This window comes from Neolamprologus multifasciatus, chromosome 22 (assembly GCF_963576455.1).
Source record: "Neolamprologus multifasciatus chromosome 22, fNeoMul1.2, whole genome shotgun sequence".
Classification (NCBI taxonomy): Eukaryota; Metazoa; Chordata; class Actinopteri; order Cichliformes; family Cichlidae; genus Neolamprologus; species Neolamprologus multifasciatus.
Genome location: NC_140459.1, coordinates 1,786,436 through 1,811,300, shown reverse-complemented (window position 1 = coordinate 1,811,300; position 24,865 = coordinate 1,786,436). Strand labels below are relative to the sequence as shown.

General features: G+C 38.8%; 1 protein-coding gene and 1 long non-coding RNA gene across 4 annotated transcripts in view; one reads left to right on the top strand and one right to left on the bottom strand.

The window, feature by feature from the left end:
• The first annotated feature begins 1,281 nt into the window (after nucleotides 1-1,281).
• The window catches only part of LOC146492535 (uncharacterized), a 66,000-nt gene continuing 42,416 nt past the window's right edge, over nucleotides 1,282-24,865 (top strand). Inside the window, exons 1-7 of one of the 3 annotated variants that reach the window (XM_085149246.1) lie at nucleotides 1,282-1,845; nucleotides 2,711-2,821; nucleotides 3,432-3,479; nucleotides 4,089-4,151; nucleotides 4,231-4,335; nucleotides 4,591-4,730; nucleotides 4,873-6,095. In XM_085149246.1, coding sequence (XP_085005372.1) covers nucleotides 1,689-1,845; nucleotides 2,711-2,821; nucleotides 3,432-3,479; nucleotides 4,089-4,151; nucleotides 4,231-4,335; nucleotides 4,591-4,730; nucleotides 4,873-4,998 — 750 coding nt within the window. In that variant the 5' untranslated portion in view covers nucleotides 1,282-1,688 and the 3' untranslated portion in view covers nucleotides 4,999-6,095. Of the gene's footprint in view, nucleotides 1,846-2,710; nucleotides 2,822-3,431; nucleotides 3,480-4,088; nucleotides 4,152-4,230; nucleotides 4,336-4,590; nucleotides 4,731-4,872; nucleotides 6,096-24,865 lie in introns of those variants that run through there. The other 2 variants (XM_085149247.1, XM_085149248.1) reach the window with 2 other exon arrangements.
• On the bottom strand, nucleotides 4,048-10,056 carry LOC146492537 (uncharacterized). Its single transcript, XR_014872055.1, has 3 exons — nucleotides 9,274-10,056; nucleotides 9,066-9,127; nucleotides 4,048-7,228 (listed from the first exon to the last, which is right to left on the bottom strand). It is a non-coding gene; the product is annotated as an uncharacterized LOC146492537 (long non-coding RNA).

The window sequence follows — 24,865 nt, the reverse complement described above, 5'->3', positions numbered from 1 at the left end:
GACAGAGAGAGAGAGAGAGAGAGAGAGAGAGAGATTAGTGACGTTCAGCGTGTTTGCAGTGTGTAGTTAGTGTGTTGTTGTGTGTAGTTAGTGTGTAGTGTTGTGGATAGTTTTGTGTTGTGTGTCAGAACAATGAGGCGACTGCTGTCTCCAGGTAGAAACAGGAGTGACACACCTGCTGCTGTCAGACCTGCAGGTATCAGGCTGTGATGTTTCCTTTATAGTGGACAGAAATATTTGCAGTGGCACAAATAATTTGTAGCATCTTGTTGAAGAACAGCTGATTGTTCTGTAAATAGTTTGAAATGGTTATTTAAAAAATCAAGGTAAAATTAAATGGATGCAAATAACTTTGTTGTTTGCAAAACTTGTGCATATGATTTTAAAATTGACAGTTTATATTTGCATTTAAAGTTATGAAATATGATCATTAAACATGTTTGTGGTTGTTACAGTTTTTTGTCTGATTTTGATCAATTGTGTTAACACAGTTTGTCAAAATGAAAACATGACTGTAAATTCAGACACGTGAGGTTGTGCTGAAAACAACGAGACCAAACAAGGCAAATAAATAGTTTTTAAAGGTGAAATGTGGAGGAAACATCAAAAGTAGTTGGACCCCAGAGGGTTAAACATTTTTTTAAAGTAACACAAAAGTTACTTTTCAAGTAATTAATTACTTTTAGAATCTAGTAACTCAGTTACTAACTCAGTTACTTTTTTGAAGTAGTAACTAGTTACTATAATTAATTACTTTTTCATAGGAACTTGCGCAACACTGCTATCCACACACTCCAAACACACGAAACATGACAAATCTCTCACATCTCAAGACTCTCTCTCTCTCTCGCTCTCTCTCTCTCTCTCTCTCTCTCCACTTTATCTCGGCTGTAACATCTGATGATGTAAAATGAGGACACGAGGATGCGTGGCACATTAAATGTTGCACAACGTATTTGTGAGTTTCATATCAGATAAGAAAAACATTTTCAGAAACCGTTCAGATGCACTTTTATCATGTTGTCCTATAAATTTGTTCCATCATGTGACTCGGCTGTCATATAAACACTTCTGTGTTCTTATTTAGTCACAGATCAGATCATCACATCTGTCAGGACAGAAAAACTAGCAGCAGTAAAAAGTACTGCAGAGTCTCAGGTTCGTGTTCAGCCCAGGCTCTGTGCTGCAGCTCAGCCCCTCTCTCTCCCCCCACTTTCTTTACTGTTTCAATGGTCTCTGTCCAAAAACAACAACAAAGAAACATCTGTGAAAAAGTAGAGTTCATAAACTCAAATCATGAATGAATAAATAAATAAAATAAAATGCAAACATTTTATTTTGAAGGAAATTTAGTTTAATTTGTTGAACAAACCTTCAATAAACCCAGAAAGTTGATTCTGTTTATCTGGACTTTGTGTTATCAGTTTTAATTTTAACTATGAAAAAAATGTGGTTCAGCTTTTCCTGTCATAACGTCTGTAGTTCCTGTTCAAAGCAGCTCACAGAGAGACAGAGGAAGCGAAGCGACAGCAGCATCAGAATACAGAGGACCAACATTTACTTATGATTTACTGCAGAATCAGAATCAGCTTCACATAGAAAAGCTCCAGTTAACAGAGAAACACAGCGACTGAGTGACAGCTCTGCTGTACAGGAAACTGATACTGCTGAAAACTGAGCATCTTAAAATGTCTTCCATCATCGATGAGGATCCAGAGTTGAGCATGAGTGTGAAATACAGCAAAGGAGAGGACAGAGGAGAGAGACTGGAGGGACTGGTCCTCCTCCATGAGAATGTGGACTCCAGCACAGACCATCAGGTCCCTGTTTCAACACAGGACGGAGGTAAGTATCAAATACTGAGGGATCAGGAATCAGGAGAGACTGTTTCCATCTTCTCAATAAAATATCAAACTAATACAGATCCATCAAAGCTTTTGGGTCCAGAGACTCAGTTTATTCATAGTGTGGAGGAAAGTTCAAGCTTTGGTGAAGGTGTGCAGTCTCTGCTCTTATTATGGTTTATATGTTTCTATATTTTTAATGTTTTCTGTTTATTTAGAGAATAAATGATAAAAATTGTCTAGTTTAAAGTATCAGTGTGTTATTTTAGTAAGTGTAGAAACTCTTCAGTCTCCACAAGCTGACAGAAAAGTGTTGGAGGAGTTATCTCACAGATCAGTGGTGAAGGCAGAAATAGAAGAAACAAGGAAGTGTTGGTCGACACTGTGGAGCGAGTATAACCACGGAAACTGCTCAAAGCACACTTTTCACAGCTAGTTTTAGCTGACAGGAAATCAGACCAATGAATAACAACTCTGTTTTCATTTCAGCAAATCATGGAGATATTGTTTTAATGACATAATATTCATATTATAATAACCAACATTGTCTTCATGATCTGGTCTTTGTGTGAAACACGGCTGATACACATTCGTCTGTTTCTGAGTCACATCAAAGCGTTTCTCTGTCAGAGTCTCTGTTCTCACATATGTAAAAGTCACCTGAAGACAAACATGTGACAAAGTCTCCTGTAAATATCAAAACTGCTAGAATGAACTTGTTCAGCTCATCATCAGGTCGGCTGCAGGTGGAAAGTCTTTCTGACGATAAACCAATAAAATACGCTTGAAAAATGGGAAACAAATTATGATTAAAACATGTTTAATAATTAAATTAACAAATGATTTTCTCCATTTTGCCTTCGTAGAAATAAAAGCCCAGGAGAAGCTTCCAGCTGTGAAAAGAAGCCGTTTCAGAGCTGTTGAAGTGAAGCTGGTGGTTCTGTATCTGCTGATTCTGGCTGGAATCACAACACGCTGTGAGGAGTTTTATTATCATGCTCATGATACACTCCCATGTTAAAATGAGCACCTTTGCTGCCTTAAAAACATGTTTCCATTCAGGACCAAATGAGTTTTGGTCTCTAAGGATAGTTTCCTCTTCATAAAAACTGCACGGTGGCATTTTAAATGGAATTCTCTGATCAATAATATGAGCTGCTGTGTGGTACAGCCTGACCAACACGTTGGTTTTGCTGACTGAGCTTCTAGTATTTCATGAGTCTGTTACTTAGCACTGATTAGCAGGTGTGTGTCTGTGTGCATGATTCCTGGCTCATATCTTGTGTGTGTTGTGGAGGTGGAGTGAATGTTCTTGTTGTTCCTTCAAACTCTTCACTCAACACGGTGATTCTGTGATTATATCAACAAAGCAGACAGGCAGCAGCATCTGCTGCAGACTGATGCAGGTGCAGTCACACTATGTTAGACAGTGGCCGTCTGTCATTGTGCGACTAGTTAGTTCACTTGGTGTATTAAGCAGCTAGCTAACAAGCTAATGTTAGCTCCATTCATCTCATAGGAAAATGAAAAACTTTATTTAAATCATTTTAAATTTTAAATCTTCGGTTTTGTTGCATTTCTAACCAGATATTTTGGTGAGTTTGGAAAACGAGCAGCTGAAGGACGAGATGGAAGGTAAGAAACTATTAAAAACTGTCAGAGTTGGAGATGGATTTGAAAGGTAACTGATTTTACATTTTGAATCAGCTTCTTGTGTTAAGATAAAAAAAGAAACAAACCAAATTACAGCAGCTGACCTCCCAAACTAACATAAACAGGAGAAACTGTTCACAGTCAAAGGCAGCTCAGCCCTACAAACTCCTTCGAAGTGAAACAGGAAACACACAGTGAGAGCTGCACTTCCACAGGAAGTACCTGATCACATGGAAACACCTGTGATATGAGGAAGTGTTGATTCCCAGTGTTGTCTGTTCTTTCAAAGCATATAGATAACATCTCTGACTACAGGTGTAGAAATGCTGTTTGATTCTTCACCTTCTTCCTCCACACTGAAGCACAATTATTCTGAATCTTGTCAGTGGTTTTTGTTCACAGTTGATACGTATTTAGCTCATCAGATTTCCTGTAGTTCTAACACCTCCACCCACAGGACACGTTAAAGAACAATGGCTGCAAGTTTCTGACTCTTATTGATATTTGACAAAGCAGAGGAAGAAGATTATTTCTGTTCAATGTTTCACTCATTTTATTTTATTTTATTTTGATTTCACTGAAATATTTCAGATGCTTTGAACAAGAGTGAATTCAACAAAATGAAGAACAGCCACACTGAGGATGAACTTCAAGGTAAGCAAACACCAAGTTCTTATATCACAGATATATTTGTAGAACATTTTAACTTAATTTGAATCTTTTTTCTCTAAAGACACAAAAACCAGCCTGACTCAGTTACAGAGCCGTTATGATGAACTGAGTAAAAACCACAGTCAGCTACAGGAAGAAGTGAAGAAGCTGAAGGAGAAGATAGAAGGTAATAAAGTTTGAATAACTAATAGAAAACATCAGTGTTACACAGTGATAACCTGATTGTGTCTTTGTTTTGAATCCTAAATGTTTGATGCTGTGTAACAGTTTCTCTGTATAAATGTAAGTTTCAGTTAATTATGAATAAGAGAGAAAACCTGAGTTTAAATGAAGTATTTACAGGGAAAATGACAGGGACCAAAGATTAATGTGATACAACATGACACAAAGTCTGACTTTAAAACATGTGTTTGACTTTAAGAGAAGTGTGATGAAGGATGGACGAGATTTGGAAGCAGCTGTTACTTTATATCCACTGAGAGTAAAACTTGGTTTGACAGCAGGAGAGACTGTCAGGATAAAGGAGCTGATCTGGTGATGATAAACAGCGAAGAGGAACAGGTGGGTGTGTTTGTTCATGTCTGTATGGAAGAAAAGTTTCATCACATTTATTCTTCCTTCAGACATATTCACAAGATGATGTCACTATAACAGAAGTGCTGAATTATGACTGGAGACAATATTTGTGTCTCTTCTCAAACAGGAATTTGTCAATCAACTGAACAGCAAATCAGTCACAGGATTCTCTTGGATTGGTCTGGAAGCCAAACACACATCAGGAAGATATAAATGGGAATGGGTGGACGGATCAGCGCTGACAGAAACGTGAGACATTAGTTTGTTTCTATTCCAGAGTTATTATTTAGAAGTGAAACATTGATGTTTTGGAAGATAGATCAGCAATACATGAGTTGAGCTATTTTCCAACAGCCCCACAAACTGAATGTAAAGAAAAGCAGAAATCCTCCTTTGAATGAACAGCTGTGCTTGAACTCTCTTCATCTGCAGTCTGTGATGACGTTCAGTTACAACAAGTCAGTTTGAAGAAATCAGGATTGAAACATGTTCAAAGCAGCGACCGACACATTTCACTTTGTTCAATTTGTCTTCATGTTTTTTGTGCTGTAATGTTTCTTTTCTCACAGAACAAAAACTGTTTCAGAGAATTCCTGTCTCTTCTTCTTTGGTGTTTGTAAAACTTCAGAACATATGAAGGAAGAAGCTTCAGTAAATATGACCTGATAGACACACATTTCAAAGTGATGTCTGTAAACAGCTGACAAAACAGTTTCAAACAGCAGAAAGTCAGCTCTGACGTCTTTTTATTCTCCATTTTTACAGCAGGAAGATTTCATATTCATCAAAGCTTGAAAGCTGTTTTAGTGTGCATGATGATTCTCAGAGAAAAGTCTAAAGGAGGGAAAGTGGGCGAGAAACCTGGGAAAGAAATACAGGAAATATTGGAAATATTCCAAAAGAGACTCATATTTATATGAATGTGACAATAGTTATGAGTTTAGTCCAGTTTCATATCAGATTTGATCGCTCTGACAGGATCTGGAAAGCAGGACTTGGGATTCCCGGTTCCTGTGGAGTCTGCTGTCACCGTGATGGGAGATTTTCTGAGTTCAGTTCTTCTACCCCAATGACCTTCATCTGTGAGAAATGAGTTTGGTGCTTTGATGTAAATGTTTGAATAATCCAACCAAAGACACCTCACTATGAAATGTCCTGCATGAGCCTCAGACTCAGCTTACAGTCTTTACTTGTTCATTCTGCATCATATATTGATTACATATATTGTCCCTCTGTGCTCTGTGCTGTACAGTAAGGTTGGAAGTCATCCACACAAAACCTTGAAGTACTTCATTACTCTGTAGTTCCAGCAAATTGTTCTAATAAAAGTCAAAGTGCAGCTTGTCTTTACTTTGGTTTACTTGGTTTATTCATCAGTCTGTTGGTCCTAAAACTTCAGTAAACGTCTTCTTCAGTTTCTCTCAAACAGCTGAAAGTAGCTGCTTCTTACTTTTAGCTACAAATCAGGAACCAAGAGACTGAAACCAGCACAAATTCAGTTTGTCAAACTTAAAATACTGAAACACAACATTTTCCAGATTTCTGCCCTAAATTTCCCACAGAAAAAGTTTTTCTATTTTAAAACAAAGTTTCACTGCAAATGAATATTTAAGGCACAATAAAACAATAAATGTATTTACACAGACAGACTGTAGTTTTTGTAATCATCTAGAAGTTCACTCAATTTGGCCAAAAACTCATAAAAGCCATAATAAAAAAGGAGATAATCAGTTTATGCCACGCCCCCATTACAATGATCACACCAGAGTATCTAAAATCATTTAATTCTCATGAGCACCTGAGGTCTCGCTGTTTGTAAAGGTCTGATTCATTAAGCCAACTTACAGTGAAAGGGTTAAAGCACCAACCTTCACATTACATTTATGCTTTGTTTAGTATCCAACCATTTTATTTTATGTATTCACTTCTAAATATTATGATTTTAATTATATTTCTCCTACATAAAAACATTATATGCATTAACAGACGTCACACTAAAACATTTTCTTCCACCTGCCTGGAGATGTTTCCTGCAGAGGCAGCAGGTGTGACTGCTGAGCTCCGCCCACTTTATCAGATGCAGACTTTAGCGTCTGCTTTGTGTCCAATCGGTATGAACTATTCTCACAGGTGCATAAACCAGTGACAATGTTTCAAATATCTTTACAAACATGTTTTCAGATTTATGATTTACTCTAAAAGTTTTAAACTTATCAAAACTGACTCATAAATTTTGCTGTCATGAAGGTTCAGATTGAGGAAGCATGAACACTTTTAAAACCCATTTCATGGAAAGTTAAAGAACCACATTATACCTCAGATTTTTAATCTGTAAAGTGTAAAATAAACTATTTATATTTATCATTATTATTTTTAATTATTGTAGCCTGTATGCCAATAATCTAGTTCATGCGAGCCGTGAAACTTGATGTAGCTGAAGATTCAGGACGACTCCTGGGCCTGAGCTTGTTTGTCAGAATCAGCTGCAGAGAGGAGCAACAGTATTATTTTACATGTAGAGTAACAGCAGGTTCTCAGTGAGGGATGCACCAACTTAAACTCTTATGTGTAATCACACAGAACTTTTTTAACTTGAAATCAGTTAAATATAACAAAGACTTCAACAATAGAAACCTACTGATATTTATTAGAAAATGTAAAAGTCCAAAAAAATAAATAAATTAAAAAGTTGTCACATTCATTTGACCTCATTTCACTTTAATCGGTCTTTACAGCTCACTGCTCTTATTTACACTCACACTAGTGTCTTCTTTCAAATAAAGTCTCTAAAGTTTGAAAGGGAACATAACGAGAGAAACTGAAAGACACACACACTGAACTTCAGGTAAGAAGTTATGACCTGCAGTCTATCTGGTCAGATATAAACCAAGTTTAGGTGGAGTTTATTTTCGTTGTGCTGACTTTTTACAGTCAGTTACAATAACTCGTACTGCGTGCTAGCTAGCATGACGGAGTTTCTATACAGCTGGGTGGTGCTATGATGTTACTGATGTTGATCTTATTTTATTTATAAGGTTATTTAGTAGAGTTTCCAACCGTCCCGTACAAACGAAATCGTCCCACATTCAGAGAAAATATTACGCGTTTCGTGTTGAGCTGAAAAGGAACAGTTTGTCCCGAACTTCAGCTAGAATGGAAAAAGACACAAAGCCGGAGTTATTCTGTCGTTACGCTGCACAGCTGCCTCTTCCCCTGTCATTCTCTCCCCTCTCTCGCCTGTTGCAACTTCAATCATGAAACTGATCAATGATCAGCTGATCGGCTTTTCTCTCTTGTTTGTTTATCACTTTGAACCAGAAAGAGGAAACCAGTGGATGTTGCTAAACAACAGCAGCACGTTTAAGCTTGATCAGCTGTTGTTAGAATTGATTTAATATTAATTTCTAGCATCAGCTGATGTTTGCTGGAGCCACAGCTGTAAAGCTGCTGGTCATGATGGTTTGGATATGTGGTGAGAGGGAAACATGAAGATGAAACCAGGAGATGTCCTTACTGAATCATCAGAGCTGAACAGGTGATGGAGAAACAGGTTTACCTTTTAGGTGACATGGATGAGTTGAAGTTATGAACTGTTTCTGTTTTCTAAGTAGCTGACAGCTGGTAACTGTGCAGGGGCGGATCTAGCAAAGTTTTGCCAGGGGGCCAGGTAGGGCATTAACAGGGAAAGGGGGGCACAAAGAAATACTTTTCTTTCTTACTCTCATATAAAATATTTAGCTTTTATTAAACAGTTATCTGAATCTTACAACCAAAGTTTGTATATTAATTCACAATATTGGCTGTAGACCATTGTTAATCATTCAGAATAAAGAATAAAGAATAAAGTAATGCTACAAAGCGTGTTCATGCAAACATTGTTGGTCTGCCGTGGTACAATGGGACTTCTGCTCATGAACCTCTGTGCACAGCGTCTGCAAATCGGGGCTGTACGAAGTCACCTCATCTTTACACAAAACTGTAAGCTGTCATCTGTGAGGCGCGAGCGGTGTTTGTTTTTACCATAGTTCATGGTGGAGAATGGCTGCTCTGCTGAGTTTTGCTCTCTGTAGCCGTATGAATGGCAAACTACACTGATTAGCAGCGGCATAGGCACACTTAAAATTTCTTCTGAAATTTTCGCTTTCTAGTTAGTACAATAATTCCAAATGTCATAATCATCACGTTCATTAATGTCTAACAACTTATTGATCCAGCTTTGCAAGACCAATATCAGGCTGGTGCATCCCTCTCCATATGTCAACTTTCTAATATCCTAAATTAACTCATTGTGAATCTGTGAAGCACATCTGAGATACTTACGAGAGATCAGTCAGAGACACCAGAGTCAGAGCTATCGTAATCACTGTCTTGGTCAATGGACACTGTTAAAGGAAAAAAAGCACAGTATTCAGCTGCAACATGAGTTTAAAATCAGTCAAACCAGAGTACAAAATTATGTAACTTTACACACAAAAATTACACAAAAATATTACACATTGATACAACACGTTAGCTGAGAAAGACTTACTGTTGCTGCCTCTGAGAGCTTTGACTTCATCAGAGTCTTCATCAGCCTCCTCGTCATAGTCAGTGTCCCCTCCTAGAAACACACACACAAAATGTTAAAGTTCATCCTTTGTTGTATGTGCTGCTACACTTCCTGTAAAGACGACAAACAGTTTGAGCTGAATGAAGCAAAACACCAAACTTAAGCCACAAACTCATGTGATGTTAGTGATAATTTGTTTCTGCAATTCACTCAATTTGTCCCAAAACTCATCAAGGCCTTATTAACAAAGAATCAACTACTGTCACCCCATTACAATGATCACACCTGTGTACCTTAAATCCTCATAAGCTGTCCTGTGATCTCACAGTTTGTAACACTCATGTAATTTACTGTCTATTAATTTTATTTATGATGTATTTTGGTTCTATGTTTTATTGTAAAAAGTATGTATTGTGATTGTAAGCCCAACAAGGGACAATGGTTGAGATTAGCAATAGCTATAAGAGAGTGATATTATACCCCTTATGTCAAACTGAGTGATTTATGACCACTAGAATGATTTATGGTCCTAAGAAGTAATAAAGTAATAAAGGAAGTAATAAAAATATGATATTCATAAAAATATGATATTCATAAAAATATGATATTCATAAAAATATGCTAGTTCATAGCTCATTGCTTTTTCCCCCTAAAAAGAACTAATTGATTATTTAAGTTTCTTATATATCAAATAGCATTCTTTTATTTTTTAATCCATTAAAACAAAAAAGTTTTTATTTTTTTTATGCTTAAAAAACTCCATCTGGTGGTGGCTCAGCGTGTGTGCGAGGGCGCGTGCCCGAGGTCGTGTGTCTGTGTCTCCGGACTTTGTGTGTCTCGGGCTCCGTGCTTATGTGTGAAAACGTGTTAATAATACATAGTAAAATAGTGAAACTGTTTAGTTAAACTTGTGCTTTTGTAACGTTCAGTATGGCCAGAAATACAGGCTGCATGCCTTGGGGGAAAACTTTATTTCAATTTATATGCATTTGTTTAATCCGAACAAGGAGATTTAGAATAAAACTCAGAATCGTGAAAAAAAAACCAAAACTCTGGCGATCCCCAAAAAACGCACCGCGGCTCCCAACATAAAAAACTCTTTTTCTCCAAAAAAACCCCTGGTAGGTAGCCCCTCTTTTCCCCAAACCTTATATTTTGGAAACAGAGAAAAAATCCTGAAAAAATCCTCCGTGTTTTCTCCAAAACACCTGAAAAAACCTTACTTGTTTTTCTCAAATTCACCCCGATCCTTAGACTAAATAACCAGGGAAAAACTCCTGAAAACCCTGCTAGCTACCCCTTTTATTCCCAAAAACCTTATATTTCGGAAACAGGGGAAAAATCCTGAAAAGTCCTTAGTCTGTTTTCTTCAAAACGATCCCTCTTACCAGCTACCTCTAAAATTCAACGCAGAGTCTAAGTTCTCCCTTTGCTCTTAATCAAACCGCAACCACTTCCAGAGCACAAATATTTCCTGCTTGTTCGCTCCACATCTGCCGCACAATGATTCTGGCTATTCGTTCGAACTTTCCGCCAGAGACCAACTCCGCCTAACTTAGCCCCGCTGCCAATCACATAACAATGGGGCGGCTCCCCTCGCACCCCGGTTAGCCATTCGGCTGCACGAGCTCGCAACAACCACGAACCAGGGATCAACAACTGCCGTCGCTTTCCCTATGTGCATATCATTAGGTAAGTGTTAATCTTCCTCTCTAACTACATTTTTGCATTTTCCTTTTTACCATTCTGTCAATCCTTTCATTTAAAAAATATCACAATGGTTTGTAACACATACAATACACCATCCGTCCATCCATTCGCTTCCGCTTATCCTTTTTTTCAGGCTCGCGCGGTGCGCTGGAGCCTATCCCACGTACAATACACTTTAAAATATATATAAGCTCGACTTTAACTCCCGTAAAAGTTTATACATTACATGTCTACATCACCTATCATGGCCTCATCAGGTATCTCATATCATCTTGTTATTGTTATGTTATGCTCCTTTGATATTTTGCTAGTTTGCGTGTTTTAAAACTCTTTTTGTTTTTCTTTATATTTTTAGACTCTGATTTAAGCCAGATGTGTTAACCTGATCGCTGCGAAACACCAGCTCTGCGTGGATTTTGACCGCGAGTGACCGGATGTTGTTTCCGGCCTGAGGTTACCTGAAATGCCGTGAGGCTCGTTTGAAAGATTGCGCCCGAGACCAACTCCGCCTGCAAGGCGTGCCTACCTTTAGCTGCCACCAGTGAGATATCAGAGCCGGGCTCCACATATCCAATCAGGAGCACGAGCAAGACAGCTTTTGCAGACTCTCCAGAAATATACAAGTCCTTACCAACTGCTCTGCAACCCAGTGTTTCTGGTCCCCGCACTAACATCGCTTTTTGAGATATTTTTTATGAACCACTAAAAGAGCCATTTTACCCCCCAGTACAGAAGACTGCATCTGGATCTGAGGGCAGCAGCGGGGACAAATGATTGTAATGAAGCGACGGACATTTCATGGCTGGTCTTAGATAATCGTGAGTTATTGTGTCTTATGGTGAAAAGTACATAGTTTTGCAAGAGGCATACAAGTGCTGTGGAAAAAGTAATCATAAAACTGTTTTTGTGAACACTCTGCTCCCTACGTTATGCTTTAAAGAATGTGATAATGTGATCATCAAAGAACATGATTTTTTTTTTTAAAAACTTTTATTCTTATGCTTTTAAAGTATGTCAGATTATCTTAAAACACTTATTTGTATGTTATAATGTTTTTCTTACACCATGTGTAATTTTCATAGACACCTTGTTCATTGTATCAATGTGTAATTATGTGTCTTTGATAAATAAATAAAATATTTAATCTTGTATTTGTGTACTTTCTGCTGATTCAATAAAAAATTAGTCACATATCGCTCTGATAAACACAGATGTCTGAAAGAAATGTTTGATGGAACAAAGGAAACAAGTGTCTCGCTGCTAAACTTTTAAGTCACCATGGTTCAAATGAGAAAATGCCACTAGGAAACTAGCAGCCCTTTATGTAACACATGAAAAACACCCTTTTCAGTGATATCTACAAAGGTGTACTCATTTCTTTGTTATGGTACTTTACTGTTCCAATGAAACAAAAAGAAAATCTCATTTTAAAGTACATTTTTCGGCCATCCTGACCTATTTTCAGGGGCAAGAATGTTGATGTTAGACTGTGTTTTAAATCAGGTTTTGATCTTAAACTAACTATCACAGCATTGATTTTACTGATTACAGTTGTAATCTCAATTAGATTACCAAACTGGCTTTTCTCCAGTCAGTGTTATGGTGAAATTTAACTTGTTCTTTTGTGTAATTGCACATGGCCCATCACAGGACCCCTTAGTAAGCTGTAAAGCATAAGTTTTCAATTCACCTTTGTCAGAAAACTTCACAGTATGAGAAGTTACAGCAGTTTCTCCAAATGTGTGCTTCTTTTTCAGTCAGCGTGCTTTTAGAGCATCTGCATTAGCTCATGTAGTAAAAGTACAATCAGTAAGTGTACTTTAACATTTGAGATTCCAAGTTACTCTTGCTTAGATTGTGTGAACTATGTCATGAGCCTTTTTCTTTTTTGTATAATGCATCAAACCTGTTCAAATCAGTTTATTTTCAATTTATTTCAACTAATCTAGAGACAAGCAACTCCTGTTTAGCTTCTGTTATGCATTTACCTCTCACACGTTAAACTAAATGTTAGAGTTCTCAGAGTTAACATGTCTCATGTTACCATGTTGTATTTCTAATACCCAGCCTCAGTGTTTCGCCCTGTTGACCCTCAAATCCAAACACCAATGATCTAGATATTCACAAAATTCATCAGGACATCTCTAACATCTAAAGTTTTTGTTGTTTTTATGTTTTACATAAAAAACTTTTAGATTTTCAAATGAAAGTGACATGCAAGGATATTTTTCTTTAGTGATGTTGCTTCAGCAATCTCAAATACTAATTATTCTGGGAATTTTTATGGTCAAACTATGTGATTTTCCAAATGTGTGTTTGTGTGTGTGTGTGTGAGTAAAATGACCTTCTTCTTATGATGTTGTCAGCATGAATCATTCAGGATTAACAACACAAATTGTATCGATAGCAGAAACAGTCTTATAACTTATAATTCTCACACGTTTCCGCTAGTTTTACAAACACAGTCTTCTTCAGCTCTGTTTATCTAGCTTTTATAAAACTGATTTTCCATAGTACACGTAGAATTTAAGTTTTCTTTGCTCTCCAGTATAAATGCAATAATTTGCAGGCTTTTTACTGAAACTCTCACAATGCAAAACTCAATGCTCAGAGCTTCATATATCAACAGCTCTGAAAATATCTTCTTTTTTTTTTTAAAGTAATGCAGGACAGGCTCTCTGTTACTCTCTGTGTCTCTAAAAATCCCAACAAAACTGGCAATCACCCTGTAGAGGAATTTCTTTCATTTATGTATTGATCACTTTGTTTATTGGTAATGCTTTTAGGTCACTGTTTTAGCATGTCTGCCTCATGCTCCATTCAAACAGTTAGACAGGTGGTGGGGGTCTGGTAACAAAGTTGTCTTGATTAAAGAATGTTAGCTACCGCTCATCGCTTGTCTGCAGGCTTTATTAAATGGAAAACTTCCACAACAACCTCTAAACAATGGTTTATGGATTTTTATCACCTGCAACACCATGTAACACTTGGATGTTAGATTCTTTTACCAGTCAGTGTTGTTAGCCCCAACCCCAGGCTCCAGGTGTCTGAGCTCTAATACTTTATCAAACCTTTACTCGAGTGTTTTTGACACTAGCAGCTGTACTTCTACTTCAGTAAAAATTGCCTGCACTTTTGCCACCTCAGTTGCCACTTTTCTGGAGTTTGTGCAGTTTTTATATTGACACTTTCAACGTTTTAGTTCTAAACAAATTAACTTTTCTTGACATCAAAGTAACCCAAAAATGCAACTATATGTCCAGTTCTCTTTACTCCAAAACTAGTTTAAGGCTATTCTGTTGGCTACCTGTTCAGAGAATTTGCAGGCTTTTATGGAAACTGTCACAATGTAACACTCACACTATCAAAACAGGGTTGATCCATGTTTCTATGAGCAGTGATTCATATATCAACAGCTCTGAAAATCTTTTTTTTTTAAAGTAATGCAGAACAGGATCTCTGTGACTCTAAAAAACCCAACCAAACTGGCAATCACCTCTAAACAAATGGAAGTAGTTTTATGGCTCTTTATCACCTGCAGCACCATGTAACACCTAGATGTTAGACTTTTTTTTTATCAGTCAGTGTTGTTAGCCTCCCAACCTCCAGGCTCCAGGTGTCTGAGCTCTAACCCTTGCTGCCAAATGTGCCTCTGAGGCCTTTGTGCCTTTTATGACCACACTAAGTTTGTAGTCCTATCTACTAATATTATTTAATTTTTTTTTATTATAGCACACGGTTCAGTTAGGTTACTACTTTGACTTTCTCACTTTGAGCACATTTCTGACCCGATACTTTATCAAACTTTTTACTCAAGTGTTTTTGACACTAACAGCTGTACCTCTACTTAAGTAAAAAAAATTGCCTGCACTTTTGCCACATCAGTTGCCACTTTTCTGGAGTTTATACAATTTTTACATTCACATGTTCAAGGGTTTATGTGTTATCCTTGATCACAGTTCTAAAAAAGTTAACTTTCTTGACATAAAAGTAGCCCAAAAAAGACAAATATATGTCCAGTTCTTTTTACTCCAAACCTACTGATCGGAAAACATTATGTGATGCTGGAAGTTTTTATCCTATCCACCTCCAAAACAAGTTTACCTGTAAGCCAACACATTAGACTTAAACAAATTTGTGAAATTCCTGAACAATATGCTTTGTGCAGTAGCAGTAGTACTAGAACTAGTGCTAGTAGTCCTAGTACTGTGCAGCAACCAGGCTTCAAGAGTGATCACTATTCTGGCTTGCAAATGGTGAAAACATGTCACAGTCTTAGCTGCAAATCAGAAATGTTGGTAAATTTAAAAAAGGAGTTTAAACTTCAGGTTTGGCATAGACACAGACTTTATTAATGCCATACTGGGGAAATTCACATGTTACACATGATTTAGCTCACCTGCTAAATCCCTGTTTAACTAAACAGTTTCACTATTTTACTATGTATTATTAACACGTTTTCACACATAAGCACGGAGCCCGAGACACACAAAGTCCGGAGACACAGACACACAGCCTCGGGCACGCGCTGAGCCACCACCAGATGGCGTTTTTTAAGCATAAAAAAAAATAAAACCCTTTTTTTTTTTAATGGATTAAAAAATAAAAGAATGCTATTTGATATATAAGAAACTTAAATAATCAATTAGTTCTTTTTAGGGGGAAAAAGCAATGAGCTATGAACTAGCATATTTTTATGAATATAATATTTTTATGAATATCATATTTTTGTTACTTCATTTATTACTTTATTACTTCATAGGGCCATAAATCATTATAGGGGTCATAAATCACTCAGTTTGACATAAGGGGTATAATATCACTCTCTTACGGATTAAATAGCAAAGCCCAATACTTATGTACTGAAACCAACTACTTCTGCTTGTCAGCTTAAGTTAAAATGTTACATTTTTCCTCTGATTATTTTTTTTAGCATTTTTTTTACTGAGTTTGTTACAAATATTCAGGTTAAAATATTTTTAATGAATTATGTTCACAAAGTCACATGTGCAGTACTCTGTACAGCTTGCATCCTTTAGGACAAATAATTTGAAACATTAATATTTCTTGTTCAATACTGAGCTGATAACACCTCTGTATGTTGTGACCAGGATGCAGCAGCAGACTGAACCTCGACTGAAACCTGCTCCATCATCTCATCTTTGCAGATGTCCATTTATAAAGCATCAACAACTCAAAGGTAAACATGATATTAGAAAATGTGTTAGTATATAAGGCCTTTAAAACAAATAAACAATAAACAGCTGTCGGCAGAACTGTAGGACTGAACAACTTCAGATCCCGAGTGTGTGAGGACAGAGAAGGATCAGCTCTATTTCAGATTTCAGATAAACTTTATATTTCTGTTTGTGATTACAGGAGCTGCCCTCAGATTCAGACCTCAGCACCACCCAGTGACAGCAGACAGATCATCTTATATCTTCAATCTTTCTAGTAACTCCAAAATTAACTGAATGTGCTGTCAGTGAAAGCTGCAGCTGTTTTATCGATAAATTTAAAGACAAAAAGTCAAAAGGATTAATCACCCCTGTAACTGTGTCACTATACATCAGCATTAACAGGACCTCAGTTTGGTGTTTCAGAAAACTGCTGATCTCAGACCTGCACAGCTTCTGTTTTAAACACTGAATGTACTCAGCTACATGAAGAGCACATGATGTTTTCTCTGACACAATTAAATAAAACCTGATTAAAGTCAAAGGTTGTTACTTGTATTTGAACTAAAACGTGTGATCTGGAATTCTTTCACTGTTTTTTGACAATAGTGTGTTATTTATCATAAAGTAATTCAGAGTCATTCATACCAGAGTAACCAGAGAGCACAACATATATTTAACTTTCTACAGGACTTAAAGCTATTACTATAGCTTATAGCTATAGCTATTACTTAACTGCACTACTGTATAGCTCTGTGTAAATAATCATTCTGTACATACGATAATTTTTAATCCTACAACTGTTTATAACTTGCATAGTTCACATTTCTGTATAACTGTATATCTCAGATTTCTGTATAGTTTTTTATTTCATATTTATATCCTGTTCATAGCCTGTACATAGCTTGTACTCACTACAGCCTGTACATACTTATAGTTATAGCATATTCATAACATACTTCATACCGTGTACATTATAACATACCATAATAGACCCATTTCTGTAATATACTTACATATTTATTAGGGGTGCAACGATACACAAAATTCACGGTTCGGTTCGGTTCGATACTTTGGTGTCACGGTTCGATATTTTTTCGATACAAAAAAAAGTTCATGCCTTTTTATTAATTTGTCATTTATTAAATTTTCACGGCACATTCTGCACCACATCTCTGTGCGTTCATCATTTGTTTGAAGCCAGCTCACCTCCTGCAACCACTTTTCCGAGAATACGCGCTTCTTTTGTGGTTCAGACTCCTGACATTTCTTTGGAGGTGGAGGAACACCACAGTAATTGCTTAAAGGAGCTTCTTCGACATCTTTAAGAGTTCTAAACAAATGTCTGTCCTCCTCCTGAAAATCTTATGTACGCAAACACCCGTTGCAACTTCTTATCTTGTGCGGGTTTTTATTTTGACAGCGAATGCGCACCTGCGGACCACTTATGTGCAGCCCTGGTTATTTAGCTCGTCATATTGCAGCCACAGAAATTCTTTTGTCCATGAAACCATAAAGCTACACTTTCTTTTTGCCTTATAGTCTGATTTGTCATAACCTTTCCGTTTTGTGGTAAGCTTTTCTTTGGCTGTCACTTCTTCACCCTGACCTGTCTTATTTGGCTCAGCAGAACTAAAATATATATCCTGCTGCTTTTACACACACACTCACTTTAACGCTCAGCGATTCTCTGCGCGATCAACCTCTCACATGTTTAAGCTGCGGGAGATTTCACTTGTCATGTTTGCATAGTAAGCTAACGATCGATAAGATGATGTCAGAGGAATTGGTGCGCAAATTATCGTCACTCACCAATCAGTGCTGTCGCTCTCTATACACAGTTCACGCGATTGCAAAGTGAAAGCAAAAAACAAGCGCAAATTCAAACGCGATTTCAGTATGTCACATATTGACAGTGGCCGAGGCCAATGACATAATTACCCAGCTACATTTCCGAAAGAATGCAAAAGCATTGACATATATTTTTCCTTCCTACGATAGGCCGACGGGCAGGGCAGAGATAGATTTTGGTAGCCCGACTGGAAAAAAGCCCCAGGACATCGGGCTAGAGATTTTGAGAGCCCTGTATCTGATTGAGGAATCACTCATCTTTGGAAAAGAGAGTTTATTATGGAGAAATGTCTCTTTCCAAAATAAAAGCTCTACTATATGCTTCTTCTGGGCTATATTCTCAGCAGCATATTAAACATATCAGGTCCCCATAAGGAGAATCATGTGCTAACGGCTGTCTAAATGACTCGGGTAAAGTTTGTAGCATGCGTGCTTGTTGTTTTTGTCTGCTTCCACTTGTCTTTGCACTAGGATGATGTCGGAGTAAATGTGCAGTCATATTCGTTGTGTTCCCACTAGTGCTGTCAGCGTTAATCTGAAATGACGTTAACGTCACAACACGGCAAATCTCCGTTAACGAGCTACCGCGGATCGCCCCGTGCGTGGGGCTGGAAGACCTCAACACATTAACGAGCTAACTGCGCTAACGCACTATTTCCCACCAATTGAACATTGCTGGCACATCCAACATACTGTTTTACTTTTGTCCATGACGCGCTTACCTTCAGGGTCATACGTCACATGAAAACCAAAATAGTTCCAAACGCCAGATCTGAATGAGGGTGGGGGAGGTTCAATTTGCCATGTTGCAACTAGCTTAGCTTCTGTCTCGCTAGCTTGCCCTGCGCTCAGTGAATCTGTGTTCGACTACTCCGCCTAGGCTGCACTGTCGAGCGCAGATCCACTGAGCGCTCAACACAGACAGCATCGTCAGAAGGAAAGTTGATAAAATAAATTAAAAATGTTGTATTGTTCGATACATATGCGTACCGAACCGAAAGCACTGTATCGAACGGTTCGATATCGATACGAGTATCGTTGCACCCCTAATATTTATATTATTGCTAATATATATTGTAATATATCTATATCAGGGCTAAAGCACTTCTGGATGGATGCAAACTGCATTTCGTTGCCCTGTACCCGTGCATGTGCAATGACAATAAAGTTGAATTCAATTCTATTCTATTCTAATCTATTCTATTATGTAAAAGTCCAGAGCCTCTGAGGATTATCTGAGTACTTCTAACATTACACAAAGCAAAGGTCTCCATCAGTGTTCATGAAATGCTGGGTTTATCCTTCTTGTGAGGGAGCTGCTGGTGAAGATCACGAGCCCTGCTTGATCCCGGCGATGAGTTTCATTCTTCCTGGTGTTTCTGAAATGATGCCTCTCACTGTGGGTCAACAGAACATCTGGCACAGGACAGCTGTAATGAAAGAAATTGAAGAAGTTTTGAAAAAAAAATCTTGGAAATGCCCTATATGTGAGAAGCAGATTTTGTATTTACTTTTCTTTTCCAATCAAGATAACTAAAAGTATAATTTTCACCACACAATTACTAACCTTGTCATCTCCTGCACTTTTTGTTTTGGGCTCTGGGCTTGTCCTTCCCAGCGCTCATGAGACTGCTTTGCTGCACTGTGGTATGAGGTGCTAACCTGTTGACAGTGTTGGGAAGGTTAATTTTAAAATGTATTCCACCAAAGATTATAGAAGTAATGTATTCTGAATACTTTACAACTACATGAATGTACTATTGCTGTGTGATTTATTACTATTACTGAAGGCTACTCGCCATACCAACACCAACTAGATGTTAAAATCATAATATAAATGAGTAACAGTAGGTGGACATTAGGTAAGGCTGCACTTTTTGTAGCGATCTCGTGTAGAAAACTATTCCGCGCGTATATAAAACAGGTCAGCGGCTCCGAACCGTAGTAAAGGGACCTCTGGCTAATACGTCGACTTCGTGTCGGACTTGTAGCTGAAAACTAGCTTTACTTTGTTGTCTGGGTCAACTTTGCTAGCGAGAGACAGAGAGAGGCGTTGAAAGGCTGCTCCAACAGAACTTATTGTTTCGGAGGAAAACACGAACACGGTGTACAGTCGAGTCTTAATAGCTTACTTACAGCTGGGCTTGTCAGGCACTCTTCTTGGCTGCAGTGGTTATTATTATATTTACATGCTTCCAGCTCCCGTTTCTGCTCGATGACAGCTCGTACTTTTCCTTTTTCTCCCTCCCTCGCTCACAGACACATAACGGGTATGGCAGTCCATTCTCCCTGCAGCACGGACTACACTGCCCATGATGCTACATTGTTTAGGGCGATGCCTGTAACACTCTGCTATTGCCTTCATATTAAATCATTTTTGTATAATCATTTTTAGAGGCTCTTATTGCGTGTTTTGTTTGGGTTTCCACCGGCGTGGAATTACCAAAAATAGAGAGACCATAGCCTAACATATGAAACAGGAAAATACCGCCATGTAATCCATTTATTTCAACAAACTAACTGTATTCTCAATATCACCTATTGAACGGTAACTGTAACGGATACATTTACTCATATTTTGTATTTTAAATATGTAACGCCGGTGCATGTATTACGTTACTGCCCAACACTGCCTGTTGATGAGATCTTGTGCCGTTCCTAAAACACCGGCCTCCAACTCCTAAAGAGACACGGGTGTCCCTAAATTTAGCTAATATTAGCTTCGGGCTAGCTTGCTACGACGAATAGGCTAATACCAGCATTTTACCACAACTTCACCAGATGTAGCTAAAAAAAAACTAAACTAATGTCCAGTCCAGTGGGACAGCAAGGAAAGATGACAAAAATGATTACTTACTTGCAGTTTGGAGGGTCCAGCTGAAATTGAAGCAGCCATTGAAAGACGGGAAGAGAGAAAGATGGCAGCTTGGTCAGCACTAGTGGCCTCTATAATGTATGCAAATACACGCAGGCCGGAATCCCCGGGTTTCAAATTTTTTTTCGGTTTCAATACAAGATTTTTCAGTACATTTATTTCAGTTACAATATTTTTTTTCGGTTTCAATATTTTTTTTGGTTTCGTTTCAAGGTGGCATCGTTCTGATTCCACAGAAATGTCCCTCAAAAAAAACAGTCTGCACACAAATACGCAGAATGTTAGACGTCCACATTCCTTAAATGTCCTTGTTCCTAATGTCCTTGGTTCTTTTTAAATATTAAAATAAATTTGCATCTTGTGACACATTAAAAGTAAATACACTGGCATTACTGTGCATCACCTGCAGTTACAGCTACAGCACAGCTGTTGCGCGTGAACTGCGCATAACCACTTAGCTGGCCGCGGCTGAACTAACAGGCCCAAGAAAGGAAAAAACACTAAGCACTCATAATAAACAAAAGTGTCACAACATTGCAATACTATGAAAACACATCTTAAACATAATTAAATACATTTACTACTATTCTGACTGGTTAGTTGTTTTTTTCAGTGCATTAAACTGCAACAGCGGTGCTAAGTGAGCTAGGCTAACTCACCAGAATAGTTCAAAAAGTTCGAAGAAACACTCCAACTCCTTCGAGGTAGGTACCCGTCTGTGGTTCACCGCTAACGACAGCTCTCTCACAAATATTAATTGAACCTCTTTTCTCTCTTTCAACTGGGAAAAACCGTGCTCCGCGGCAGCATGGAGTTTTTCCTTGCCGTCTTTATTCTTCTACACCACACACTGCGCAACGAGCTGCAGGTGATGCCTTCAGGGCAAGCCCGGAAATTAAAATATCAGACGAGAACTACGATGCATTCAAAGAACCCTGTACTTCTGATTGCTGTAAATCTTACCAGGGTTACATTTGTTTCTTTTTTCATTCTAGCTGAAGTCCGGGAAAAACTGTGTTCCTTTTCAAATCAAATCAAATCAAATGACTTTTATAGTCACATCACATGTGCAGTTACACTGGTACACTACATGTGAGTGAAATTCTTGTGTGCAAGCTTCACAAGCAACAGAGGTGTGCAAAAATACAATACCATAAGAACAAGCAAAATATAAGAATGGCTAAATCTGAGAATTATATGAATAAATATATGTACAATATAAGAGTGTATGCATATTACTGAATGTGTATACTAAATATGTTTTTCTACGTGTGTGTATATGTGTGTGTGTGTGTGTGTGTGTATACATATTTTACAAATTAAATAGAGTAAACAATAAAATTTAATATATAAAATATACAGACGTTGGTAGTTGGACATGTGCAAACCAAGTGGCATTTATATACAGTGTGGAGTGCATAATGTTGAAGTTCCAGTAGTGAAGGTGAGGTGTCTATGAAGTGTTCAGCAGTCTGATGGCCTGGTGGAAAAAGCTGTCTCTCAGTCTGCTGGTTCAGGACCGGATGCTGCAGAACCTCCTTCCTGATGGAAGTAGTCTGAACAGTTTATGGCTGGGGTGACTGGAGTCCTTGATGATCCGCCTTTCTCAGGCACCGCTTCCTGTAGATGTCCTGGAGGGAAGGAAGCTCACCTCCAATTATCCGTTCAGAGCACTGCACTACTCTCTGGAGAGCTTTGCTGTTGTAAGCGGTGCTGTTGCCGTACCAGGTGGTGATGCATCCATTGAGGATGCTCTCAATGGCACAGCGATAGAAGGTCCTGAGGATGCGGGGGCTCATGCCGAATCTTTTCAGTCTCCTGAGAAAGAAGAGGTGCTGCTGCGCCTTCTTCACTGTTTTGTTTATGTGTACTGACCACGTAAGATCCTCAGCCAGATGTACACCAAGGAAGCAGAAGCTGCTCACTCTCTCCACAGCAGCTCCGTTGATGGTGATGGGGGGGGTGTACTTCTCTGCACCTCCGGAAGTCCACTACAACTCCTTTGTCTTTGCGACGTTGAGGGTGAGATGGTTGTCTTGACACCAGTGGGTAAGGGCGCTGACCTCCTCCCTGTAGGCCGTCTCATCACCGTTGGTGATAAGACCCACCACTGTAGTGTCATCCGCAAACTTCACAATGATGTTGGAGCTGTTAGTGGCCGTGCAGTCGTAGGTGTAGAGTGAGTACAGGAGAGGGCTCAGTACACACCCCTGTGGACAGTGTTGGGGAGTAATGGAATACATGTACCGCCGTTACGTATTTAAATACAAAATATGAGTAACTGTATTCTGTTACAGTTACCGTTTAAAAAGGTGGTTTTTAGAATACTTTTACTTTGTTGAAATAAATGGATTACACGGCGGTACTTCCCTGTTTCATATTGTGGCGGGTCAGGACTGTTTGGGTTTTGTTTGACAGCTACGTTCTGTTGTTCCAGGCAGCGTTACGGTTGCCATGGTTACAGGGTGACGCTCTCTCTCTGCGTGTTTCCTCGGTGAGAGAGCGCCTGTTGTTGTTGTTATGCTAAGCTAACAGGCAGAATGCAGAATGTAGCATCATGGGCAGTGTAGTCCGTGCTGCAGGGAGAATGGACTGCCATACACGTTATGTGTCTGTGAGCGAGGGAGGGAGAAAAAGGAAAAATACGAGCTGTCATCGAGCAGAAACGGGAGCTGGAAGCATGTAAATATAATAATAACCACTGCAGCCAAGAAGAGAGCCTGACGAGCCCAGTTGTAAGTAAGGTATTAAGACTCGACTGTACACCGTGTTCGTGTTTTCCTCTGAAACAATAAGTTCTGTTGGAGCAGCCTTTCAACGCCTCTCTCTGTCTCTGCTAGCAAAGTTGACCCAGACAACAAAGTAAAGCTAGTTTTCAGCTACGAGCCGACACAGAACCCACCGTATTAGCCAGAGGTCCCTTTACTACGGTTCGGAGCCGCGGACCTTCAGTAACAGTAATAAATCACAGCAATAGTACATTCATGTAGTTGTAAACAGCATGATAATATATTAAGTAATCCAAAGTATTCAGAATACGTTACTCTCATTGAGTAACGTAACGGAATACGTTACAGAATACATTTTGGGACATGTAATCTGTAATCTGTAATGGAATACATTTTAAAAGTAACCTTCCCATCACTGCCTGTGGAGCACCAGTGTTCAGTGTGATGGGGGATGAGGTGATGCTGCCCAGTCTGACCACTTGGAGTCTGTCAGACAGGAAGTTAAGGATCCAGCTGCAGAGGGAGCTGCTCAGTCCTAGATCCTGCAGTTTCCTGTCCAGCTTCGAGGGAACGATGGTATTGAATGCTGAGCTGTAGTCTACAAACAGCATTCTCACATACGTGTCTCTCTTCTCCAGGTGTGAGAGGGCAGTATGTAGTGTCAGGGCTATGGCGTCATCGGTGGACCTGTTGTGGCGGTATGCAAATAGTAGAGGGTCCAGTGAGTCGGGTAGTGCAGAGCAAACGAAGTCCCTGACCAGCTTCTCAAAGCATTTGCTCACAATGGGGGTCAAGGCTACAGGTCACCAGAAGTTCAATGAGGAGATGGTGGAGGATTTGGGTACAGGGACGACGGTGGCCATTTTGAAGCAGGCTGGGACTACAGACAGAGAGAGGGAGAGGTTGAAGATGTGTGTAAACACTCCAGCCAGCTGAGCCGCGCGTGACTTCAGGACGCAGCCGGGAATCCCGTCCGGACCAGTAGCTTTGCGTGCGTTCACCTTCCTGAAGCACTTCCACACATCCTCCTCAGACACAGTGTGCACACTGACGTCATTTACCGCGTAATATTTTCTCTGAATGTGGGACGATTCCGTTTGTACGGGACGGCAATTGGTAATTGGTAATTTATTTCAACATGTGAACAATATACAAGTACATTTAGAAAAGAAAACAAGAAAGAAAAAAAATACTGTACAAATTACATACAAAAAAAAAGTTCTGATTAA